Source organism: Falco cherrug, chromosome 2 (assembly GCF_023634085.1).
Source record: "Falco cherrug isolate bFalChe1 chromosome 2, bFalChe1.pri, whole genome shotgun sequence".
Taxonomy (NCBI): Eukaryota; Metazoa; Chordata; class Aves; order Falconiformes; family Falconidae; genus Falco; species Falco cherrug.
Window position 1 is genome coordinate 95,925,463 of NC_073698.1, and position 25,739 is coordinate 95,951,201.

The window sequence follows — 25,739 nt, forward strand, 5'->3', positions numbered from 1 at the left end:
TGATGTCTTTCTGACTTGGCCCTCAGGTTCTTATGGGAACATTTATGAAAGCAGCTTGCTGCGACCTGGACAGTGCTTTCTTTCCCAGGGGAACCTCGCCATGTATTCTCCTCGGTGGCAGGGCAGCTCCTGTGAGTTGGACACTGGCAGGCAGGTCATGCGAAGGAGCCAGACGACTGCTGCCATTCCTGAGTGTCAGCTCCATCCCGCGGTGTCTCGGGTGTGCAGTAACCCACAAATGGAAGTTGGCAGTAGGAGTTCAGACCTGTCACACTCGAAGTCGGAGCAGCATTTGACTTTAAGCAGTGTGGAGGACCTCAGTGATCGTGACTCAAACGCAGGTTGTTCTCAAAGCACAGCCAAGCCCTCCTACAGAAAAGAGCGGCCACCACCACCCTACCCGGGCCCAGCGAAAACAAGCTCTGCATTGTCACAACGATCGAGCGTTTCTTCAACGTTGCACTCTTTGTGGAGACTTCAACGCCAAGAAAAAAGTTCAGGGACAAGAGCAGCTGGAGGACCGCCAGCCAAAGACCCTGACCAGGCCACCTCCAGGCAGGAGCAGCCAGCGCTGCACACCCAAGCGGGTCACATCCATTCCATGGCACCTCACAGTCAGAACAGGAAAAATGTTTCCGAGGCAGACTGGCATGATTGGCAAAGGGAGAGGTGGCAAATTTGGGAGCTATTGTCAGCTGACAACCCTGATGCCCTCCCAGAAACTCTTGTATGATCAGACTCGGCAGAACCACCACTCATACCTATGCCTCCGTCTCATAGGAAAACAACAGTGACAGTGGAAAATGGGGAGGGCTTGTTTGTTTTATACCGACTGAATTGCATATACGTTTTTTTAAACTTTGTTCACTTTAATTTCTTTAACAGCACTGTCAGGCAGTCCATTTACAAATACAGTATGTTCCTGTTTTTCAGCAAGCTTTTGAGAAAAAACAAGATGCAAATTTTAGTCTAACTCTGTATGCATACTCTGTGTATAAGATAAAACTTGCTTTGATGTTGCTAAAATTGTATTTATATATCTGCAGTTTTGATGATTGTATATTCTGTAATGGGTATTGTATGATAATCATATATTATGTTTTCATATACAGATGTCAATCAATCATGACTGCTTTTTTTAAAAAAATCACTGCACTTACATTACCGTGATATGCATTGGAATTCTATAGAAAGTGCACAAGCTGGTTTCTGTGCTTATATAAAAAACCCCACCCTGTTAAAAGGGGGAAGTTGTTCCTCTTCTCTGCCTATTGAAAAAAACACTAAAATAGAGTGGAACATGAAAAGCCATATATTTTATAAGGGTAGTAGTGAGCTTAGAGGGGAAAATACCAAATATTTTTTTCTTATAAATATATTTGCAAACAAAATTAAAATTTGATACAAGATTGTACAAATATTTTTTTAGATTCTGGTAGAAAGCAGCTCAGAGAATCAACTAAGAGCAAGACCGTGCCTAAACCAACTAAGGATGTAGTGCAAAGGTCTGCCCTGCCATTCTAGAGGAAAACCAATGTTATGTATACAGGATATAATATATATATTTATAAATGTATGATTTTATGTATTGTTCTGAAACAATAAACTGGAATCCAAATTTTAGAAACCCAAACCCAATAAATTGAGGTGTGTAACAACTAAGAAAGGATATGGCTTTTCCTTTGACATAACAAAGCTTCAGCATTAAGAAAGTTAGAGAAAGAAAGTAATAATGCAGACAGACCTATGAAAGGGAGTCACACAGAGTTTCAGAAAGGAACATGGAATTTGGAGACGGTCACAGCTGCATTTCTATAAATATTGTGCCAAAGTCTGGGTCAATAGTATTTCTTCAGTAACTGTATGTTGCGTTGTTAAATGTTGCTGTTTTATACACGTTCTGGTGTTTTTAAATTGCAAAATTTTTTATGGCCAGCAGGTGGCAATGTACTTCAGTATTCTAGAGAAAGTTATCACTTGATAAGGGAAAGTGTATCATATAAAAAGAATTTTATAAAACATATTAGTCTTAATTTTAATGAAGTTGGAGACTTATTCAGTGATGTTGTCTTTAAGTTCTTTCTTGTGCCATAATGACAGAATAAAAAGCTAAGCAAAACACTGAGCATTTTTTTTGCTCCTTTTTTTGAGGTAAGGTTTATGTAAAAATTAATGTATTTTTATTACATTCTTGAGTATCTCTGTGCATGTCGTGGTTTAACCCCAGCCGGCAACCTAGCACCACACAGCTGCTTGCTCACTCCCCCTCACCTAGAGGGATGGGGAGGAGAATTGGAACATCTAAAAGGCTTAGGAGCTTAAGGACCACTTTCAAGTAAGACTTAAATATACAAGATTCAAGGTTTTACTTGAGTTTTAGGCTTAAAATCCATCATATAAACAGTCTGCCCATCATAGCTCCATTTCCCAAGTAAAGTTATAAGATAAAGCACCAACGCAAGTAGAAAGGGGCAGGATTTGGCCTTTGACTGTTGTAGCACTGTCAGGCTCTTTTTATAAATACTGCATTCAGACTGAATCTCAGTTCTCCTGGTGGTTGCAAGGCTTTTCCAAATACTATCTTGATATGAGACTTGATAGGAGAAGGTTCTTGCATGTAGCCTGTTGCAGCAGCTCTGTGTCAATTTATTACCAAAAAAAAGTCCCACCCCAAATTAAAAAGAGTGGAATATAAAGAAGGACAAAAATGAGCTCTCGTGACCAATCTTCACTATTTGATCTAGTCTAAGGATTATCTCAGCCTTGATACAAATTTGCTACGGGAAAGTAAAGCTCCCTAACAGTCCTCAAAACCAGCCATATCGTAAATCCTGCTGCAGAAGATAACTCTATTCACTAGATGTCCATCTCTTCATTATAAATCCCTTTCTAAATACAGAAGCATCTGCACATTTTTAACATTTTTAGTGAAAGATGTCTAATGATTACTGACTCCTAAAGAGCTTGCTTTTTGCCAGTACCTCTCTCTGTACATATATGTCTATACTACCATCTATATGGAGTTTATGTGAAAATGGAGGACAAAAAACAAGGCCACTGCTGGAGGACAACCTTGTCTGCACACATTTTGATATATAATTGCTTGGAAGAAGAGAGATATAGAATAAATTCTGATGAATTAAAGTAACACTTGCCAAGATTACATTGTTTCTGTCCCTTATTTTCATTTGAACAGGACAGAGCAAAATTGTAATGGGCAGGTTAACGATGTAGTAATTTTTAGTTATACCTCTTTCCAGGTTGAAATCGGTGACATAATTTCTTTTGATGTCTTTTTTTTTTTTTTTTTTTTTTTTTTTTTTCAGAAGAAATGTAGCCATGAAAGGTGGTTTCTGGGTTTATGTTAGCTTATAGATCTGTGTGGGCTATTCCATTTTAGATCTCCATGATGTTTTTCATCCTATGACACATGCTTTTGTACTGCCCTTAATATTCCTCTTACGGGAAGAGTCTGTAGTGTGGGGATATCAGAGCCTTTTCTCTGACTTGGGAAGCAGGATTCCTGTTGTAGCAAAAGGGTCACAGGCCTCTGCTTCAGTAAAGAGCGTGGTAGAGAAGGTCTCTTCCCCGAGGTCTCGAGGCCTCAGGGCAAACTCCTGCAGCTCAGTTCCCTCCCATCACTTCCTATTGCACTATGCTGGTTCTTACCTAGGACTGGAAAAACAACCTCTTTTCCATGTTGGGGGAGAGCTGGGAGGAGTGTGCTGCACTCACAGGTGAGCCCAGGAGAGATGAGATGTGGGTGCCCCAAGGATGGGGTGCCTGCGTATTGCCCACGGGGCAGGGGCTACTCTTCTCTTTTCTATTGCAGAGACAAAAAAATTAGAGGAATCGGCGCAGCTCTAGATACAAGCCAAATGTGACAGGGAACCTCCAAGCCAACGGGAAAAAGGAAAAGCTCAGACTTCAAAATATTACTTTAAAAATTACTGTTGCTGCCATCTTTTAAAACAAGATGTGGTTCCACAGTGGACTCACCCATTCCAAGACCATGCTCCCCTGCTGAGGGGTAAGTTGCACCTTCTCCCTCTTCACCAGCCTCCTATCCCATCCCTTACAGCGGCTCTTGGAGTGGTGGGAGGAATCCTGAGACTTGTTGCTCTGGCTAAAACTTGCCCTGTACAAGGAACACATAAAATTCAAGTAGCTCAGTGGTTTTTACAAGTGGTAGGCACAGGGGAGGAGAAGCGGCAGGGTCAGAGGTGGGGGAGAGGATGGTGGGACTGGCCACCTCCTCTGGCAGCAGCCTGCAGTTAGCCCTGTTGAAGCTACCGGTGCAGCTGCGGGGCTTGCTGCTTCAACAGGTAGGCAAGAGCCCGGCCAAGCACTTGAGAGTGGCTCTGTGTGACAGACCCGAGCCATTCCGACAGCTGGCTTGGGTGCTTGAAATCCCTCAAGTACTCTGCTGTCTACATCAGGAATCTAGGCTGTTACCATGACTTAGATTAATGCCACTCAGAACTTCTCTGCTGTTGAAATTATGCGGTTCAATGGACTGGGATTTGTGGTCGTATGGTCTGGGCAGAGGGGCGCCCTGTCTTGTTACTGGTTTTGCTGTTTCACAGGCATCGGTTGAGGTCAAAAACCTCAATTCCAGCCTTTATGGAGCACCATCTTGTTCTGTAGTGCGGGTCTGGCAGAGGGTTAGGGACTTCTTCCTCCTCTGGAAAACACACGGGATGTCTGAGCCTCACCTTGCTCCCTCGTTTTGTCTCTCCCTTCTCTTGGCATTCATTTATATTAAAAAAAAAAAAAAAAAGTAGCTCTATTGTGTAATGCTGTAACCCCACAGAACTGCAAAGCAGTGGAAATGGTTCTCAGTTGCATTAAAGAGTGTCTTGACATCAGTAAGCCGTTTTACAACATCACTGAGAACAGCGAACTACTGCTGTGCTACAGTCGCTTTAGGGGAAGGTTCTCGGTGTCTGGACAGTGCTGCAGAGACTGCAGAGCTATTCAAGGCATGTAGACACCCAGAGTGCTGGGTCATAAAAAGCATGATCTGTCAGAGCAGCATTCATCTAATTTTTCTGAAATTTAAAGTATCTCCAAAGGTGGTATCTACATCTGGAAAAGTCACTCACAAGCTCCCTTTTTGATTCAGTGGAGAGAGCGAGATATTTCTATGCCACCATCCATACGGCCTACTTGAGCCTTTCTTAGAAGGACGGTCCCCTTTGAACGGCTGGTCACTAGGAAAGCCTGTTTCTTTCCACTGCCTATATAAAGGAAGCCTAAATAAGTTGCCCCAAATAAAGAGCTGTCTATAGTAGCCTTTCAAGTCTGGCTGAATGAATCTCACCCTACGGGTCTGGTAAAATAGAAGATGGATGGCGATCATGGCAACAGTTAGAAGGAGCATTTAATAACACCATTGTCTAATGCCAACAAATTCTTGCAGCCTAGTGAAAGCAACTTGTTCAGCACACCTTTCCAGCTCCTGGGAAAAGCGAAACTTATCCAGAGGCCTTGGCCATGTTGTGCTATCCCCTGGGCTCCCAGGAGAACCTGGGACTGGTGGGGCTGGCAGAGACAGTACTGCTCCTGGGGGCTTGGGAAGGCAGCCGGCAGAAGGAGGTGGCGTGCTCAGCTCTGTGGGTGCTGTAAGAAATCCAGGCTTTTTGGAAAGTGAGGGAGAGAACACTACCTGGTCTGGAATTGCGGGGGGGTGTGTGTGTGTGGGGGGGGTGTTGCCTTTTTTTTTTTTTTTTTTTTAATGGGATTTATTTATACACTGAAAATTCTGTTTCCAGCTGATCTAAAGGTGTTCAGGAATGGGACCAAGATTCAATTAATTTTTTCAGCAAATTAAAAAACTAACATGAGATTTATGAAAGCAACCCAATTTGGGCATTTTAGAAATATATGGGGGAAGGGGCTTGTGCTGAATCCAAAGTGGGACCTGCAAAAGGAGACGGGCAGGTAGAACCTTCCTTGTGAAAGACGGGGGTTAATTCTCTTTCCTCTGCTGCTACGTAAGCAAATGTCTTTGCCACTGGAGTTTTAGGATTGCAGAGGGAGGGACAGGAGAGCTGTCTTTGTCCACTTCTCTCTAGAACTGCATTTGGGAGGGGGTGAAAGGGTGTGTTAGAGCAGGCAAGAGCAGTTTCCCCAGCTGGGTGGTTGCTGTGGTCTCAGTGTGAGGACTTGAGCCTCAGACTCTGGACACTCTTCTAATACGTATTTAAACTTTTAAATAAAATAGAACTTTTTTAAACAGTGTCTCTAAAACAAAGGGGATATGAGGGGTCACAATTTCCTTTTGCTGAGCTCACACTTTCCCATTTCCCTACATCTAATTCCAACCATAGCTATGAGCTCTACATTAAAAAAAAAAAAAAAAAAAAAAAAAAAAAAAAGTACAAGGGCCTGGAAAACAAAAGCATTTGCTTCAAAATCTGGGGTGGCAAAAAAAATCAGATCTGGGAAAAAGATCAGAAAATATCTGGCCCTGTCCTACCAAACAATGAGCAGCCCCTTCAGCCCCTTCCTCTTCCCTGTGCATGTGTGCTGGGGGCACTGAATGCTGCCTGCCAGGCAGGAGCCGGACAGCGGCCGAGTGTCCAGCTGTGGGCTTCACGCTCAGGTGCCAGGAGAGGAGGGTGAGTGCAGATGTGCTTAGGGCCATGCAGGTACTGGGCAAGGTGCCGAGACCAGACCCAGCTCCCTCCTGCCTGGCAGGTGAAGCCCTCCGTGTAGTCAGGGCACAGGGACATCCCCACTGCTCTGGCCAGGTAGGACCCTGTGAAGCTGAACCACCTCTGCCCAGACCAGGTGGCTTGTAAACACAGAAACCACCACTCCCAGCTGGTAATCACCAATAGATAGCTCCCCGCTTGGGTGCTTTACCTCCCTGGTTAGAAAGGAAGAATTCTTACTGCATCATCTTAAAAACATTCCAAATTCGGTCTACTTTGAAAAAGGGCTACCAAAAAAAATCAAAGCTTTCTTTAGAGTTTAAAAACTCTTCAATCATGAACACAACCTGAGCCCTCATGACTATTTTCAACCTCACAGAGGTGAATAGACAAGTGTCCATCCAAAAAGAAAGAAAGAAAGGAAAAAAGGAAAAGAAGGAAAGAAAGAGAGAAAGAAGGAAGGAAAGAAAGAGAGAAAGAAGAAAGAAAAAAGAAAGAAAGGAGAGAAAGGAAGAAAGGAAGGAAGGAAGAAAGGAAAAAGAAGCAAAGAAGGATGGAAAAGAGAGAGAGAAAAAAGAAAGAAGGAAAGAAGGAATTAAAGAAAGAAGGAAAGAAAAGGAAGGAAAGGAAAAAGCTTGGACTCAAAAGTACTTTCTCATGCAGAAAATAACAAATGCGCATGGTAGCCTGCCAAGCAGGGTTAGGGAAGTAAAAACACACCGTTCACTTGAGGACAAGAATCATACAATCACTTTAGGGAGACTGGGTGTTGACTATGGAAGCAGTATCTGGCTTTTCTCCTAAAAAAAGGTTTAAAAGGGTGAGATGCTGAACAAACCCTCCCTTACACCCACAGGCTATTTCTATAGCTCCCAATAGCCAGCTAAAGGTTACCAACTCTGCCTTTGCCCAGGGTGGTATTGACATCGTGTAGCTGTGGCCTGATTTCTGATAGCAGGGAGAGCTGTAGACCTAAAAGAGCTCAGAGCTGTTAGGAAGCTCTTCTGAAATCTTCCTAAAAAGATAAAAAGACCCTGGCTCCAGTATTATCAGTCACTTTGTGAAAAAAGCAGTGAGGTTGGGAAATAAAGAAAAAAAACCCAAAAACGGAGAGCTGTGGAGTAGCAGTGTCCTCCCATGGGGGCTGTTGGTGGGTAAACATTATTTTAGACCCTATTGCTGCTACCTCTGTAAGCTGACAGTGGTAAATGAGTGGTATGACGTGGGGAGCTGGAAGACTCCCCTGTAAAAAGAATAATGCCTCTAATAAAAAAGTAAATAAATAAAGACAAAGAGAGAATGTTTGCAATGGAGGATGAACGCTGTTTTCTCATGACTGCCACTGACAGACCAGTTTCTGAACCTTCAGGCTTTCCCATTCTTAAAGAGTCAAGATTTGCAGCTAGAAACATCCAGGATCAGTGTAGTAGAGTAGAAGGGGGGTCTGGGAGTGGGAGCACTAGAGGGAACCCAGGAGGTGTGTTGAGGCCCTGCTAGCTGCTGTGTCGTGTCCTCTGTGCCTCTGCAAGTAATTCCGTCTGATCCCTGGTGCTGGTGAGAAGATGAGTGTGAAAATATGTGTGAGCTTTGAACTTTGCTGCCATGGCATTGCTACACAGGTGTTGGGACAAAGTGATACTGCCTTTTGTTCTGCTTTTCTTCTGGCCTTACGGCTCCTGCATTCTTCCTTGTGCACTAGCCAAGACTGAAGAAATGACCATCAATATGTCCCTCCTTCACAGTATTTTCCTGTCATCTGCTGATTTTAACAATACTCTTGGGATATGCCAGGCATATTTAAGCTCATCTAGGTCTCCCATTCCCTGCTTAGTGGATGGGACCAAGGGCAGAGCAGCAGCTGCACATCACTTGTCAATGGACTACATGAAGCTTTTGGGTCCTGCTTTCCTCAGCCCTCTCCCATTTTCTTTTATCCATCCACCTGGGAAGGGGATGCTCAGGCTGGATCATGCACTGGGGGAGGCCTGTGCTGGCAGACTGTATCTGCCCGGGGAGTTATGGAGCAGGGGGTGTCTCTGGAGCTGCAAGGCTGTGCTGTTGATAATGGTTTTGCTCAACCACAGTGGCTGATCTAAGGACTAAACCTGTCAGGGTCAGTGTTTGCATCTCCACAGGGCTTGGAGGTCAAGGCAGCAGCAGTCCTGTGCTACCTGGAGCCTGGCTGCTGGACTGGTTTCTGAGGGGAGGGTGGGTAGTGCACGTACATCCCTCCTGCAGGCGTGGATACCTGAGGTTAGCTGAGAAGCTGGTGCCTTTCCCCAGGGACAGGGAACTACACGTGAAGATGGTGCTGCCCAGTACTCAGCATCTACGCTGACACCTCCATACCCTGGGACCCTTGGATGGTTGCTCAGTGCTGGAGACTAGGTTGCCTGAGCTGTTTTGGCTTGTGTTGCACTGAAACACCAAAGCCCCAAGGGTTAGGGCATGTGGGTATGGCCCATGGTGGTTTAAGGCATAGGGAGCCTGGGAAAGCTTGAGGTGTGCTGTACCAACACCGCATTTTGTGCTGGCAGTAAATTGGAAGCCTCGGGCTCTGGAGCTGCCCATTGGGCACCCAAAAAAGGGTCTCCCCTGAGAGCCGGACAAGCTGACTCAGGAGCCTTGGGAAGGCAGCAGTGTCACCCCCCTGGAAAATAAGCCCTTGCTAGCTGGTAGAAGAAGTTTCTGTTTCACTCCTATTGTAGGAATAAAAGGAAAGTGCTATGAAGACAAAGGGAAGGGGCTGAAAAGAAAGGAAGGATTCCAGAAAAACACCTGTGTTCATAAGGGAAATTCCTTACTCCTGCCCACGAGGAGACATCTGATCATCACCACAGGTAAGCCCTGAAGCGATGGAGGGACTCCCACATCACACTGGGATGGGGCAGGACAGCGTTCAGCTCCCTGCCACGTGGGCTCTGCCTGAGGTGCCTGTCTTATTTGTGGCTGTTGTGGGGGGTCTTGGTTTTAGTTAATCTTTCCCTGCTTTGCCCCTTGGTCCTGCAGACCTTCATATGCACGTGAACCATTGGATCTGCCTTGTGTATGAAAGAGGGAGCTGAGGTCTGTATGCCCCTGTAGGGAGAGCTGTTCAGAAGACTTTTGGTTTAATATTCATACTAGCCTTAGGCAATTTTCTACTCCATGTTTTAGGGAGTGGGCAGGGAGAACGTGTAGTTGTTCTTTCCTCCAATAACAAGGGATTAGCTTAAGCACATGGGTAAGGAACATTGGGGATGCAGATGGCAATGTAAGAAAAAAGTAACTGGAAGATACTGGGAAGACAGAAAACCACCATGTCCCTTTTCATAGAAAAGATTAAAAAAAATATTCTGTGACCATTCTTACTTCAAACAAGTGAGTGGTACCCAGTGTCAAGTCTGATCAGTCCCCATCCAGTGGACTGGGACAGAACTGAGTGCAGTATATGGCTTATTGGAAAAGGAAAAGGAAAGACATTTGGGCATCAAAGACCATAAAGCCATTTTATTCATTTAGCACAGCTTTGCAGTCATGCACGCATAGGTTTGTTCGCCTTGCTCTTCTGTACTGAAGCTCATTTCATAGTTGTAAAATAGGTAACTTCTCCCTGGTTGTGGAGATATGTCACAGCATACACAGTAAACCCCTTAAAGCTTGTAGGAGCTAGATAATTTTTGAGTTTTCAGGACATGATTTGTATTTACAGCTTAATAATGGGTTCCATCCCCACCCTTTTTTTTTCTTTCTCCTTTTTTTTTTTTTAATACCTAGTGTTACTATAAACTTTTCTAGGCATAGCAAAGAGGGCATTTCTCTGCAGTGCTGCATATTAGAAAAGAGTAGCAGAGTCTACTGCATGTCCAGTGTAGGGCTAGGGTTGGACTCGGTGTTCAAAGCCTAAAGCTGATCTGTGCTGACCCTTACATTTACCTCTGAACAAATCTCAAGAAGTTTCTTTGGTGGGAGGAAGCGAGTGAAAAAAAAAGGTGAACCACAATCATGATGCTTTTGCCTTGGCAAATGTCCACTTCATATCTTTGTAGGCAGCTTGGTGGATTTATTCTATAGCCTCCTCAGCAGCCATAGAGATGGCCCTCCCTGGCAGCAAGCACCTCTCAACTGTAACTGCTACCATGAGGAGTACACCTAACTTTCACCCTTATGGCTGCTGTCCATGTCAGCCGTGCACAGCTGTGTGCAGCAGTAGCAGGAGCAATGCTGACCCTCCCACAGGGCCCTGGGGCTCCGTGCTGTCTCTGTACCCTGGGATTCCATCTCTCCAGGGCTCTGGTACCCCTCCGCAGCACATCCCTTGCTCCCTGCAAGTTTTGCACAGGACAAGAGCCTGTACAAGGAGGTGGGTGGGCAGCGTATCAGCCCCAGGAGTTTCCCAACCTCAGCCCAGCTCCAGATGGAGTCTCGGGGTGGCCATGCACCCACAGGCTTTGCTGTGCAACCATGTCAGATCCAGCGACTGGAGAAGACTTTTTAGAGTAGAGATGAGATTATACCGTAAGGGTTAGCATCGTATACCCAGAACTTTCTCCGCTTGTTTCCAATCACCCAGCAGAAGATGTTTATTTGGCAGGAATATGCAAACACACTATCAGGACACTGAAGCAGGCCTTTCCACTTAGAAAGTTTCTGTTCACTGCACAACTGTGTTAATGTACATCCATTATAACTAGATCAACGAGAGCCATGCTGAATGCCTCTATTCTTCCACCCAGCAAACAGGCTGCTGGGCTGAGTTCCTCATGGCTGGAGCCCAAACCCTCCAACTTCATCCCATGTGAAATAGATGTTCAATGAGGGTGGAGACAGGGGTAAAAAGCTTTTCTTAAATATGTTCATATGGGCCTTGCCTTTCAGCTTTTTAGTTTTATTCAGTAAATTAAGACACAAGTCACATAGCTAGGCAAGCTGAAAACTCAAATATCTATTGCATGTCAGAGCTTGTGGACCTTTTCTTTATGAGAATTTGGGCCATGTTCCCACAAAGGGATTAACCAGGGTAAGAGTCTCATCGCCTGGCTCCCTCTGCAAGTCTGGGTGCTAAGCTGCCTTTCATGTTTTCTGAACTTTAGTCTTGTAGATACAGCAGGACAAACATAAAACTAGCTTTGTTTGCAGGACCTTTTCTAAGGACGTTAAGTTCTGCTTCAATTTTTCTGCTTGTTGTCACAAGTTTAACATCAGGGCCACTCTGAAGTGAACAGTGGAATGCCCAGACTGCCAAAGAAAGTCAGTCCGTTTAGAGATTCATATTGACAGGATGCCATTGCAAGCGAGATCAGACTCACATAACACCAATCATTTCATTTGACTGAATGCAAGAAACTGTTATTTGGAGAACTGAGACTGCAGCTGTTGGAAGAACACATATATATAAAGCAAGTGTGCGTGCTGCGAGAGAAACAGTACCAAGACCCGTGTGTGCTCTTCAGGCAGTATCTGAAGCACTTGATGGCTTTCTAAGTATAATGTCCCAAGAAGTGCCCTCATGGCTCACATCTACGGTAAGGGCAGACTTGGGGGCTATTCTTTATTAGTGGCTCCTGAGACCTCCACTATCATGGGAGACAGGAGCATGCATGGGAGCACATGTGGTAGAGTAGAAGCTGAAGCCCTGCACAGGTGATTCCACCACCTTCTGTCTTACCGAAGTAGGATATTGTCCTGTCTGTTTTGCAATGCAAAACGTTAAGATGAATATTCCAAAGCAGCCCATTACTATGTCAGGATGCTCTATGATTTTAAAGAGGATGATGTACTATGGCTTTCAGTCAGGCTGTAATTTCTTCCAGATTTTGTATTGGCCAGGAAAACCACACCAAAAGGAATGAAGCCTTGAAGGCTTTCAAGCGATCTGTTAGTACTGCTTAGAAAGAATCCAGCAGAACATGTGAATATTTATCACAGCTAGGTTTCAGCAGGGATAAAGGAAGGAAAAGAGATTGCCGGTAAGTGGCTCAAATCCTGGTATTTTCAAGAGGAGCTCCTAGGCATTAAGTCTTCCAAGCATATGGAGGGATGAACTGATTTAAACAGTTCCTCAGTAACACCTGAGGTTTAATTAGGTCAGGCACAGCCTCTGCTGCTTTAGCTGTGCCTTGGATGCAAGCAGTTGTGCAAGCAGGAGTTTTAGGACAACTTCTACTTGCAAGTCATGAGTTGCTATGCACATGTGGAAGTCTCACCCAGTGTGGTGGTGATCTGTCCACACTCAGCTGCTGTGGGGCTGTGATGGTTACATGACAGATGCAGTCAGACCTTGCTGGTTTTGATGTGATGAAAAGCGAAAATCAAATGGACAAGGAATACAATGTGACCTTGAGGGATGACTGGGATGAAATGAGGCAGTGTCTGAAGCACAAGTCATACCTCCAGGTCCCTCACTTTGTGCAGACCTATGAGGGGAGAGTGGAGCCTTGGTCATTCATGGATGGTGCTTGAGATTCAGCAAGCTAAGCTTTGCCTCTCGCAGGCTGACTGAGAGTTAAGTATTAAAATATTACAAGCTGTATGAGAGGCCACTGTGTAACTGGATGAGCAACGCACTGTCATGTTCCACCCAGGATCAGATGCACTTGGTGAGGACAGAGGGGAGAGCAGAGAGCATTCTCACAGCACTGTTTGGTGGCTGGAGACCTCCAGAGGTCATCTGGTCCAAGCCCGTGCTCAAAGCAGGCCAGCTTCACAGTTAGAGCAGCTCTCTCAGGGCTGTGTCCCATCAAGTTTTGAGGCAAGGATTTCAAAACTTTTCTGGTCAACCTGTTCCAGTGCTTGACCACTGTCATGATGGAAATGTTTTTCCTTGTATCTTGTCAGAATTTCCCTTGCTGCAGTTGTGACCACTCTCATCCTGTTACTGTGCATCTATGAGAAGAATCTAGTTCTGTGGACACATCTATATCCCTGCAGTGCCAGGGAATATAAGGGAACGGCAGCTGAGCAGTCATCCCCAGACTGCACTGTGTTAGGGCTGGGGAAATACCATCTCCTGAAGGGGTCTTGCTTCTGCATAGAAGAACTGCTGCAAAGATGAAGGTAGGTGCAAGTCCAGAAATTCTATGTCATGAGCAGTCACAACTTGTTCAGGTCTTTGTATGAGCAAAAATGACTGCTCTTCCTTCTGCTTACAGATTGTCAGTGACAATACTCATACTGCACTGACTGTATATCTATATAATATTTTTCCTCAGCAGTTGTCGGTGTCTTGTAGCCATTTAGCACTTCAAGCACAGTCTGAGGTTATAACCACAAACTGTGGTCATGGGACACTGGGAACACAAAAGAAACTTCCTTGGTCATCTGTTGCTCATCTTTCTTCAGATCTTCTTTTACCCAGATTTACTCAACATAGCACGTTACCAGTAGTTCTCCCTAAGAAGCTATTTTGCTATTTTTTTTTTAATGGTGAATTTCTAGGGCTCGTAAAGGAGGAGCTGCTTCAAGGACACATCATTAGGGATAGTCAGGGTACATCCAGATTATGAAATGGAGAATTGAGAAAAGACTCACAAGCTAAATGGTTTACCTTGTAGATCTACAAGACAGAGCACAGCTCTGAGTGGAAATACTAAGTCACATCCAGCTGGTGACAATTCTGGCATGCTGTCAGGCACAATGTAAGAAACTTCACCTTTTTAATCAGTTGATTAAAATCTACTGTGCTCGTGCAGTTCTGTGATGGGGGTAGTTCTACTGCTTCTAGTTCAACAGCCATCTACAGTAGTTCGGAGATTTTTGCATGTAATCCCTTTTTGTGCCATGGGCATACCTATGCTCAACCTACCTGGACAAATTACCATTCTGTTTTCTTTCTTCTTGCCCCACCCCTATCAAAGGAATCCTTGCTTGTCCCCTTCCATCCTGTGAAATTTTTCTCTCCACAAAGTCTCTGGGACTCCCATTCAGAAACTGAGCATCAGTACTTAACATCATGCAGTGACTGAAGGCCTTCTGTATTGTGTCTTCTGGCTTCATCTGGCATGGCTGCAGGATAATCCAGTGACCTCTTGCTGCCCTGCCTGGTGGTGGTACATGTGTCCATGACAGGAAGTCCCAGCACCCCTCACTGATGTAGCCAGACATAGGAATGGTACCTAAACACTTTGCTGCTGAAATCTAGTCCTTCCAGAAGACTGCTCATTTCAGTACTGAGTTGCACAAGAAGCTTCTGTGCAAGCAGTTAAGTCCTTTGCTCTCATCTTACTGTGCCTCCAAACAATTTTTGTGCGAATACCTTCTCCTGGGACTGGAGGGATAGGCAATTGCCTCCCTCCTTCCAACCCCATCTCATTGTACCAAGGGCAGTTGTTGCAGCCTTCATCTAGCATTTCCACCCTTCTGTTCTTCTCATAAAACTGTTTCTGAATAATTTCTTGCTTTCTCTGTTCTCCATGTTCTGTACAAATTTGTTTTCCTGTTCTGCCCTATTATATACTTCATGCTTTCTATGCCTCTACATTTCTTGGCCATGAACTCTCCAGAAGCTTCCACATTGCTCAGAGTAGAGTTGTCCTTTGGGGCCATCCTGTGCTCAGCAGAGTGAAATAAGGATGGTGAAGATGTAAGGTAAGGGTTTTATCTGAGACAGGAGTTACAGTGCATAGCATCGCTGCTATGAGGGACAGGAATGGAACATGAATGTCCTTCCTGCTCAGGGTCCAGGCAGGCACTGCCGTGCAAAAGAGAAGAGTTAGTTCCCCCCCTGCTACCTTCTGCATCTAGAACTGCTCCTCCCTAAGCCCATTTTAAGAAATCCTGCCCAGAGGGTCTGTATTATCGTCCTTACTCTCCAAAGCCTTGCACTAGATTGATTTGGCAAGATCAGTTACACTCTCAGTCCCAGGATATTAGTTGCAGGTTTATTTTCTGGAACTGTACCAAAAGTTCTTGTTAAAGATATCAACTATGAATTGTTTTTCTTTATTAGGACTAAGAAATATTGTATTTACTAAATGGAAAACTATTCTGACTCAAGAGATAAATGCTCTTATGGAGTGCTGCTTTTGTATAGGCAAGCCTGGAGGGATGGGCTGGAAGATTCTTTTTAATCCCTTTGGAAGCAGGGTTGTGCAGAGGGATTATTTTCTTCAAGGAAAAATGCGGATTTGGCATCCTAAAGCTATTTGTCTGAACTTGCTGGGTAGCGTGCATTCTGTTGTTTTATGCTAGATGAATAGAAGGCAGTCGGGCATCTCCATAACTTACTCAATAGCCAGTCCAGCAGGAATGTGGAAGACCCAGTTTTGAAAACTTTCTCTTCCTGAGCAGAGTTTTCACCTCCTTCCCCCACTCCTCCCCTCCCACCTTCTGTAAGGACAGGGTATGAACTCCAAGGCTAAAGGGTATTTGGAGGCAGATCTTCCTCAGGGTGACTTTGTAGTGCTATGCCATCCATTATTAACATGCAGATATTTATTGGAAAAAAGTATATGACAGGACATGCACTGAGAGGTGAGACATGCTGGGAGTGGTAGATGCAATCCAACTCCTCAAGGCAACAGCCCAGTGTTTCCACAAAGCTCTGTGATGTGAACAAAGGAGAGAGAACCGTGTCTGGCTGACCCTTATCACTTGAAGAGCAAGGCATGTAGGAGACAGATGATAAAATTAAATAACCTTACATAGAGAATGGGATTGAACCTAAACTTTCCACACCTCGGGTGAATGTCCTCACCATTCAGCTGAAGGAAGGTGTGTTTGGGGGAGCACCAGTACTGACTGAAATGTTTGGTTTAGGTCCTGCCAAGTGTTTGCTTGATTTGGAATGAAATGTGGGATTATTTCCAAGAAAACAAAATTAAAATTTTCAGTGATCTGCTTTTTTTTATTTAGGCCAGCTCTTTAACTGAAAATACCCATTCCAGGGTACACAATGCTACCAAAAAGTGAAGTGCTCATTCATATGGACAAAGGCAAGAGCACAGGTCTTCAGGTTGTTGTGCCAGGTTTTCCCAAACATCTTCAGAAGGACAGAGATGCTCGTCATGCCTTGCACAAGAAATAAGTTTTTGCAAGGAAAGAAAAAATAGCTTCTCTCTCCTTATTTTCCTCATCTCAGATATTTTGGACCATGCTGAAGCAGGGTTTTCTCCTATAGGTGTAGCCATTCATTCCAGTGAATTTTGAATTGGTTCCTTGCTAAATAATGTGAAAGAATTAAAGAAAGAAGAAAAGCATGATCCTAGGTGAAGGAAGAGCTTGTATTCCTCTTGCTCACTCTCGTGGTCACTTGCTGCAGACGATGACTCAAAATATACATCATTTACTTTGTATGCTTGGCTTACTGCACTCATTTTGGTGTCTGAAGTTTTATACATAATATGTAAGAAATCTCAGAGGACAATGAAATGTTTTGCTTCTTTGGGGTGGAAACAACTGAACTCTCTCTAGGGTTTTTGAAACAAGGCCACGTAAAACACTAGGCTTTTATTTGCAGAGTTGGCCATGTAAATTTGTGCTGAAAACTGAGACTTTCTTCCAGGTGTGTCTTTAACCTGTCTTTCTATTGTAACATTAAAATCTGGCCCTCACAGACTTCTTCCAGTAATAGCAGCAGAGCAATTGTTAAGAAATTTATACTCACTGAAAACATACAAGACATTGAATGTGTTCAGTCCTTGCAGTGAAGTTGTCTGCCTTTGGAGACGGCATGCCCTGTGAGCGCTATTGTGAATGCAGTTGAAGGCACCTGCATATATAGGGAGGCCATATCAAAGTTGTTAGTGGTCCTTAATAATAGATACTTTATATAATGCAACTTCCACAGAAAAAAACGGGTCCATCAAGAAGGGGATAACCTGGCATTCGCAAATTTCAAATTTGATTAATGCAATTGTAGCCAAGAGTATATGTGCATGTAGGTACGTAAAGACTGGGGTAGGAGGGAGGGAATTGCCAAAGTGTCAGTTCTTCAACTTGAGGAGATTTTATCCTATTCTGTAGCTGTCTCATCCAATTTAAATATTACTGTCTCGATTTTAAAGCCCTCGGAGGTAGGTGTGCATGCATTTCTGGAAGCCCTACTAAACATCCTCTGCATTGTCAAAGACGAAAATTCAGTTTAAATGACTACCCTCAGTCCCTATCTGCACCAAATGGATGTTTAAAATCTCAGAACGGATCTTTTCAGATTGGGAATTTTGCCTTGCTAGCTAGTCTGAGCATCTGCTCTTTCCTTACTTCCATGTAGCATTGTGCATGCACTGTTCAACCCTCTTCTTACCAGAAAAGCAAAGCTCCAAGCGTGCTTGTGTGAAACCTGTCTGCACACATGCACGCTCTCTCACCCACTGGAAAAAACCCATTGCTTTGTGCCTGGAATAATCAGTTTCAGCTCTTTAGCTACGTGAAAGGAGTGGAGGTTTTTCAGAGCCCGTTGCCCTGCCTGCCCAGGGACTTCGTATCTGCTCAGGGCAGTGGGGAATGGAATCTGTCTGCCAGTAGGTTTAGTCCTCCTCTGAGCACGTTCCACCATGGGTTTCTGGCTTGGGAAAGCCTTTTTTCTCTTTTCCTTAGCTTTTGCTTATGGTATAGCTAGTTAGACTGAACACTCTCTGGCCTTGGCTTATGACACACATGAGCCTTAACCAGCTAATCATTTTACACTGCCTTTCCTATAACGTATCTTGTTTTATCATTCACTTATGCTTTCCAGTGAATATATAGGTACAATACAAAATACATAGAATGAATGTAAGGAGATGTATTATTTTTTCTTATAATACTGTCAGAATACTGTCACAGTCAGTTTTAGGTTCTTTCTCCCACAAGGACTTAAAATCCTCCTGAAGTTCTGCATGTCTTTTCCTGTCTTGGGTCACTGAGTATAGTCTGCAAGTTTCCTTTACTAGAAGAGAAATATAGGAATAATCCAATTTCCATCTTTTTAGTAATTAAGTGGATTTCTAAACTTGAGTGACTGGAAATCTCCTAGCATATGAGAATTTGTTCAGTGAACTAGGAAAACTTTTTGAGCTTCAGGAATACATACATTTATTGAAGGATCTATTCATTTACCCTCATTCTCCTCTGTCATCAGGGTTTTGGCAGAATGGGCAGAATTTTGCACCAAAAATGCTTAGCGCAGTTCCCAAGAACTAACAACCTCTCCAATACCCGCGATAACTGTGTTACTACTACATTTACTTCACGTGCACAAACCATGCCTTCTCCTCTTCCCCCATCCTGGTGCATGCTCCCTCTGCAGCCTGAGCCCTGGAGGGTCCCTCCCTGCAGCCCCAGGCCTCTTGCCACTCTTTGCCCTAGGGCTGCCTGTCTCCTTGACAAGCAAACTAGAGCCCCTCAAGCCTTGCTTGCACCCGACACTGGTTGGCAGCTGGTTTGTGACCCTGTGGCACTGGCACACCAGTTGGCGAGCCTCTCATTTAAAGGAAGTATGTGCAGTGCTTGCTTTAGCCTATTAGAAGATGGTGTTTTCTAAGTGTTGTCTGAAGAGGGTGTAGAGGAGGGCTGATGTCCAAGGGTGATCTAGGGAAATGCAGAGCTGTTCTCAGGTCCTGCTCAGCGCCTTGGGGCTGGGACTCTGATTGCTCTTTGGTAGCACTGCCTTACTAACCTCTTACCTTAGTCCCCTTATCCAAGAGTTTTCATATTTGTATACAGAACATTAGGTCCTTGGACACAGCTGAGCTCACCTTCCAGCGTGCTCAGAGGAAAGGTGTGTGCCCTGATGACCACTGCATACAGCTTCCTCCTCTGAGGACTGACACTATGGAGGGTTATAAAGGTAGGAGAAGGAAAAGCAGAAAGAAAAAAGCAAGGGCCACCTACCCGTGTACTTTGCTGAAATGGAAGGTGTCTGCAATGGAAGACAAACTCCACTATATGCCTCTGAGCCAATTTAATTAGGTACTGCCTGGCGTCTGCCCTTACACAAGGTCGGGTGTAGGCTGGCTGTTACACGGACAAAAATCACATTAAGTTTGGCTTTCAAAGTTATGTTGTTTTGTGTAATAATAATAATTAGTTGAAACAAACTTTTTGAACAGCTCTGTCAGTTATAATTTTTTTCCTATGGAGAAATCTTTGCTGCAGGGATGAATTTCAAGGAAAAAAGAAAGTATAAAAAAGTCACATTCAGCAGTAGGAACACTGGTGCAAGACACTGTTTCTTATGGCTCAAAGGAAAAATTTTGAGTTGACCTTCCCAGACATTCCATGTGTATCTCTCTGTTGTTTGCGCTTAGTGGCAAAGGAATTTTACACATGTATGTTTGGGGTTTTTTTGGTGTGCCCCGGGCAGGGCCGGTACCATCAAGATGCTCCACAGGCAAACTGATGAGCCCTCTGTTGAGAGGGTACTCTGCCACCCTCATCTACAGCTGTGTATCTAACAAAAACATGCACGCACATTCACGCACCACCAACCCACCACCGCCACCCCCCACACACCCCCCAAACCTTGTGTTTCTTTATCAAGGTGAGGGAACAGGACAAAGTCCTGCGCTGGCCTACATGGTGCGCGCAGCCTTTGAAGTTAATGCTCTCATACCTGGTGCGACTGCTAAAGAGACTGACCTGCAGTATTACTGTTTTCTAAACTTTACAGTTTTGGGGTCAAAATACTTGGGCAGAACCTGTAAAATAAAGAAAACAAAAATAAGCATGGCTTGGTTGCTGCATGAGGACTTTCTGCAGCAGCCCCCAGGAGCCTGTCATAGGCTGAGGGAGCAGTCACCATCAGCGTCCATCAGGATTTTCAAAGTGCCCCTGGTTCTTAGGGAAATCTGCAGTGAAATTTCAGGTTTCAGAGAAGTGGGATCCTACTTACTCCTGCTTTTCCCGTTTCTAACGCTTCATGCTCCTGAGCGTTTTGAGTCAAATATTTTCTAAGAGGTCAGAGTACTTTCCTTCATACTGTACGCTTGGCTTGGAAAAGATTTCTACCTTTTTCTTCCGTCTTCTTGTTTTTAAGGACACACTCAGCATTATGTCATTTGGGCTGCGTGCCAGTAACAACAAATGCATAGGGAGTAAACGACATTATTCTATGTCACAGCAAGAATAGGAGTGTTGCTGTAAAGCATAGTGCCGAGGAAAACTTTCGGCTCTGTGCTGAGATAATTGAATGAACCCCAAACATAATCCTATTAAGAAATTGATTATGAAAACCTGAACCAGAATTGCAAACAGGGTTCTCTGTATGACGTATCTTGTCCCATCCAAATGAAAGACTGGACAAATCCTACAACCAATTTAGAGAAAAGCAATTGCAAAGCCCTACAGAAGATAACTGCATGTTCTATTTGCAGTTTAAATTAAAGATGGAGACCTAGTCATGCAGACAGGCATAAGCAAATTCTTGGAGTTGATATGAATTATTCTGTTGAATTACTTTATCCAGAGGATTATATAGATTATTTATTCTATGGATTTTTACACTGGTTTGGCTCTACTACAATAACAAAGACTTGACTCTTTAATTTTAATTTAAGTATCTATACTTCATTTGTTAAGCAAACATAGCATGGCTTCTGCTTTGTAACTTGATGTGGTTTTATGTTTCTATATACATATACAGAGCTGAAGAATCCAAACTTACCTTTGGCAACCATGTGTGAGGGAACTTCAGTTTTTTATTCATTAAATGTGGGCCTAAGATCCATTTAATTTCTCTGTCTTTTTCCATAGACCATTTTCAAGTGGTGATTCAGCTGAACTTTTGGATGGGATGAAAGTGGTCTATGTGAGCCTTGTTTCCATGCTGAGAGTTTAGGAGGAGAGAAGTGATAGGAAAAAGAACCAGATGAGGCTTAAAGAGCCTCATCTTTTTTCTTTAATTTTTTTCCCTGTGGTGTGCAAATTTTGTGTGTAGTGCCATTTGTCCCTTGCTCTGTCTTGGAGTTTCTAAACCTTTAATTTCTACTTCCTCAAGTGGGGTCCAGGCGGAGTATAGAAGTCTGTTTGGTTGTTCTGGTACACCTGAACAGTGGACTAGGTCTTGGCACAGTTAGGTGTGTTCAGCAACAAAAGCAGAAAACGAAACTCTGTGTTCATGCAAACACTTCTGTACAGCCTAAGTCACCCAGAGCTCTATTTGCAGTTTTAGTTCAGGTTTCCATAATAATTTTCTTTATAAGATTGTCTCTGGGGTTCATTCAATTATCCAGCCTAGGAGAAGTCATGGAGGACTCTGAGCGTGGAGGGCAAGGTCCACTTTGGAACCTTCACAGATATAAGCTTCCACTTCTTCCTTCCTGCAGGGAAGCTGAACTTGCACTGAAACAGTTGGGAATTACGCACAGAGGCAGAAGACAGAATGACTTTTCTCTAAAATCTTTTTATTGTTTCCAATTTGCCTGCTCAAAGTGGTGAAGAGAGGGAAGGCCTGTGGTAGTGTCTTTCAAGGCACTTGTGTAAGAGCCAGAGATGTGTTGTCCTAATGTTACAAGTCCTAAAAATCTACAGGGGAAATACTAATGTGGGCTTTAATAGACTAGTCCTTCTGTCTTCAGGGGCATTAACGCCCCTCACAGCAGAGCAGTCAGTTATACTGATCAAAGCCACTAACAGGCAAGCATTTCCTTTCTCCAAGCAAGGCAAAAAAGCAAGAGATGCCTTTTTTAGCACCCTGGTAGTTGTATTGCCACCTTTCTAAGTGAACCAAAAAAACTTCTGGGGCCAATTCTTTCAAAGAATAATTTTCTACAGTAACCTCAACCTCAGAATTTAAGCAATACTTAGAATGATGCAACAGAAGCAACACATCAGTCATTTCTCACTTTCCGTAGCATCGTTGCTGCATATACTTTTACTACACAGAGACCAATTAAGTCTTTGCTGTTCTAAGTACCATGGAGATAGATGGACAGATAGACAGACAGACAGATTGATAGGTAGATAAATACATAGACAGATATAAAAGTCTTTGATCAAATTATATTGAAGGATGGGCTGCATTAAAACGGAATTATTTTTATTTATAGAATGCAAGAGGGAAGGAAGAAGACAGCAAACATGCTCATACAGAAACCTTAAATACTCCAGCTGAAACATGACATGCTACAGACCATTTGCAACAGTAAGAATGTTCAAATTTCTACCTTTACTCTCATATTCTAGGTTTTAATTTGGGCAAAAACTTTCATAGAAAGTTTTAGGAGGAGAAGTTTAAAAAAGGCATTTCAGAATGGCTTGTAATAAAAAATCATTTGCATGTATCTGTACTATTGGTTTTCTGTTATGCTTTTATTACTAGGCAGTAATGGATTCTTGAGATTTCTGTAAAATTTGGACAGTCTTGTCAGGCAAATTCTTTTTTTCTTTGAAGAGAAAAATTTGGCATTAGCTAAACTTTTCAGAACATGGGTGTTTATTTCTGGTAGGATATGCACACTGATGATGAGAGTGTAAGTGGTATAAAAGGTACATGCGATCTTTGTATGGTGTCAAACCTCTGAAATGCCAAAGTTCATACCTCAGCCATAGGTGAATGGGTTAAGTAAAATGAAAACAGCCTCGGCGTTTATAACAAGGTTAAAGATCAACCAGAAATCTTAATGATTAAAACTAGAAAACCCTCACATTTGCACTTCAATTCTTCTCTGACATAAAGAATGTTAAAAATCTCCAGAGTCTGCTTTTGTTAAGGTTTTAGGTCCCATAAGCAGACTGGTCTTTATTCAGATGGGGATACAGATTTCTGAAACTGATCAAACTTTTCAGGGATTAACCAGACCTAAAAAGCTTCTGACCTGCTTGAGGTTTGCTCGCGAGTGAGCTGCCTCCCTTTGACATTGGCTGGGCATAATGCCACCTGGAAAACAGACACCTGGTTAGTTGTGTAAAGATGGAGAGGTCCTGTGGAGAAGGACAACCCACCTGCGCAAACCAGAAGAGCCAGAAGGAAGCTGACAGGGCTTCTGCAGACCTGTGCCCTAAGGTGCTTTACATTTAATTGCTGTCCCTCATACCTACCTGTCTAAGAGAGTACTGGAAATTGTCACTCGCTGGTTTTAGCAAAAAAACCTTGACTTTTAACAGTCTGAGTTTTATTAGCATTATTGGAGTACCTTAAACAAAGCATTCATTGGCTAAACTAAGGCTAAAATTTGCTCTATAGTTTCAATAGGAAAATATTAATTGCATCGAAGTGCAAAGTCATTTTAAGCAAAAGTGGTGGCTATTTTAACACAGAGCATATGTGAACATCGTCTCCACTCAGCTTCTTGATCCCCTTGCAAGTTCAAGTAACTGCAAAGTTAGTGTGTAGAGCCACTGTCACCTACGTGAAGTCTGTGCTTGTAGCTGCTCTGTTGCAGCATACCAGCCTTCGGAAGAAGGAGTGCTGAAAACAATAGCCAATGCTCATGCCAAAAATACTTTTGATAGAAAGCAATTTTTTGAAGTGTCAAGCTGGCTTTGAAGCCTGTGGATTGATTTTTGTTTGAGTGTTCTGCTAGAAATAGCACTAGAGGAAAAAATACCTTTACTAAGCTACTCTCCCCTTAGAGCTGCAAGTGTGTCCAGTTCTCTGACTTACTATATGCTACTTTTAATCACACTTTTTTGGTAAACCAGCCTGGAAGAGGAGGGGGAAAGGAAAAGGGATCATTGTTTGCTTCTGAGCCCTAGTGTCTGCTAGGAATTATTAATGTTTGTTTCACAACGGGGTGTGAATTACTTGGTTGCAGTCAACCATTGTTTGGAAATATATTTTGGAATGTTTCCTTTATGAAAGGTTTTTATTTGCTTAGGATCCATGATTCTGTATTTCTTTCAGCTGTTCACATGTTCTGTCGCTACAGTGTTGCTCACTTTCATAGTAATGGGTTCAACTAATAACCAGACATGCGGTTCAAACTACATCTTGAAGCATTGTGAAAATGTAACTCCTGAAAGCTGTATTAAACCAGGATCTCATACATTATGCATTCTGCTAACAGTGGTCCTGGGATTTAAATTTTAATAGAAATCTTCCATTATTTCCTGGAAATAATTAAATAAAAGGTGGTCCTAAATTTTTGCAAGTGTGGTGAACATATTTTTGAATGTGATGATTGGGATTGAACTGTTCTGAATCTTTTTAATATGTTGGAAGACAGCAGTTGTTTTTTCCATTTTGTCTGACCATACGTGAATAGCTACATAAAATGGATCTGACTTCAGTAGTGCTGGATGATCTGGGAGACTAAGACTTACTTTTGGCAGTGGAGGGGAAAGTGGGGTTTTCTTTTAATAGTGTTGATTAGAACTGGATCACTTCCAGATGGATCAGTTTAATCCAAATATTACCAAAACCACCCCCAATTTGTCAGAGGAAGGAATGCGCCTGTGGGAAGGACATAGAGGTGGTTGGGCTGGTACAAGCATTACAGTTGGAGTGCCTTTCTCAGACAGTGCCAAGATTTGACGGACCAAGCTGAACACTAAAATTCAGACTCAGGCTTCTGGCTTAATGTTAGAGCTGAATACCCAGAAGTTACTGCTAATGGGACTGTATCTGTGGCTCGGTAAGCACTTGTAAAGACAAATTTTGACTTTGGGACTTAATGTATGTTGGCATTCTGGAAAACTAGGGTCATGGATGAAAATTAAACTTTTCTAACCTTGTAATTATTTTTCATCAAGATGTTGATGTTTCAGCTCTCTACCAACCCCATGCTGCTGGTTTGCAGGAATTACCTTGCTATATTTCCTTCTGAATCTAGTTCATTTATGTGCAAGTGAGAAGGTTACCTCAGCAGAAAAATCTGGGAGGTGGTGATGTGTGGCCTTTGTGTCACAATTGACATCTTTCATTTATTCATTACGTGGAGAGGTACAGATATGGATTGAAAAAGACCTCCTGAATCACCTAGTCCAGCCCACTGCTAACCCAGACAGCCATATCCTCTACATCTGATAAATTTGTCTTTACAGTTGAGTTCTAGTCCCACTGCTCTTTCCGAAAGGCAGCTCCATGGCTTTGCTTTGTAGACGATTAGAGGCCTTTCTCCAATGACATGTGAACATCCTCAGTCAGAACTGCCCTTGCAACTGCTTTGCAGCATCTGTAGCTTACACCTGTGCAGGAGAGGCTGTTTTTCTGATCTGAAAGTTCTTTATACCCTTTAGCTTTAG

The 25,739-nt window shown here is 43.3% G+C and overlaps 1 protein-coding gene across 6 annotated transcripts in view; it reads left to right on the forward strand.

Annotated features, from left to right (window-relative positions):
- Positions 1-3,163, forward strand: part of ARHGAP6 (Rho GTPase activating protein 6) — a 336,756-nt gene extending 333,593 nt beyond the window's left edge. For all 6 annotated transcript variants that reach the window (XM_055702111.1, XM_027798654.2, XM_055702112.1 and 3 more), the window contains one exon: positions 27-3,163. In XM_055702111.1, coding sequence (XP_055558086.1) covers positions 27-733 — 707 coding nt within the window. In that variant the 3' untranslated portion in view covers positions 734-3,163. The remainder of the gene's footprint in view (positions 1-26) is intronic.
- Positions 3,164-25,739: the final 22,576 nt, after the last annotated feature.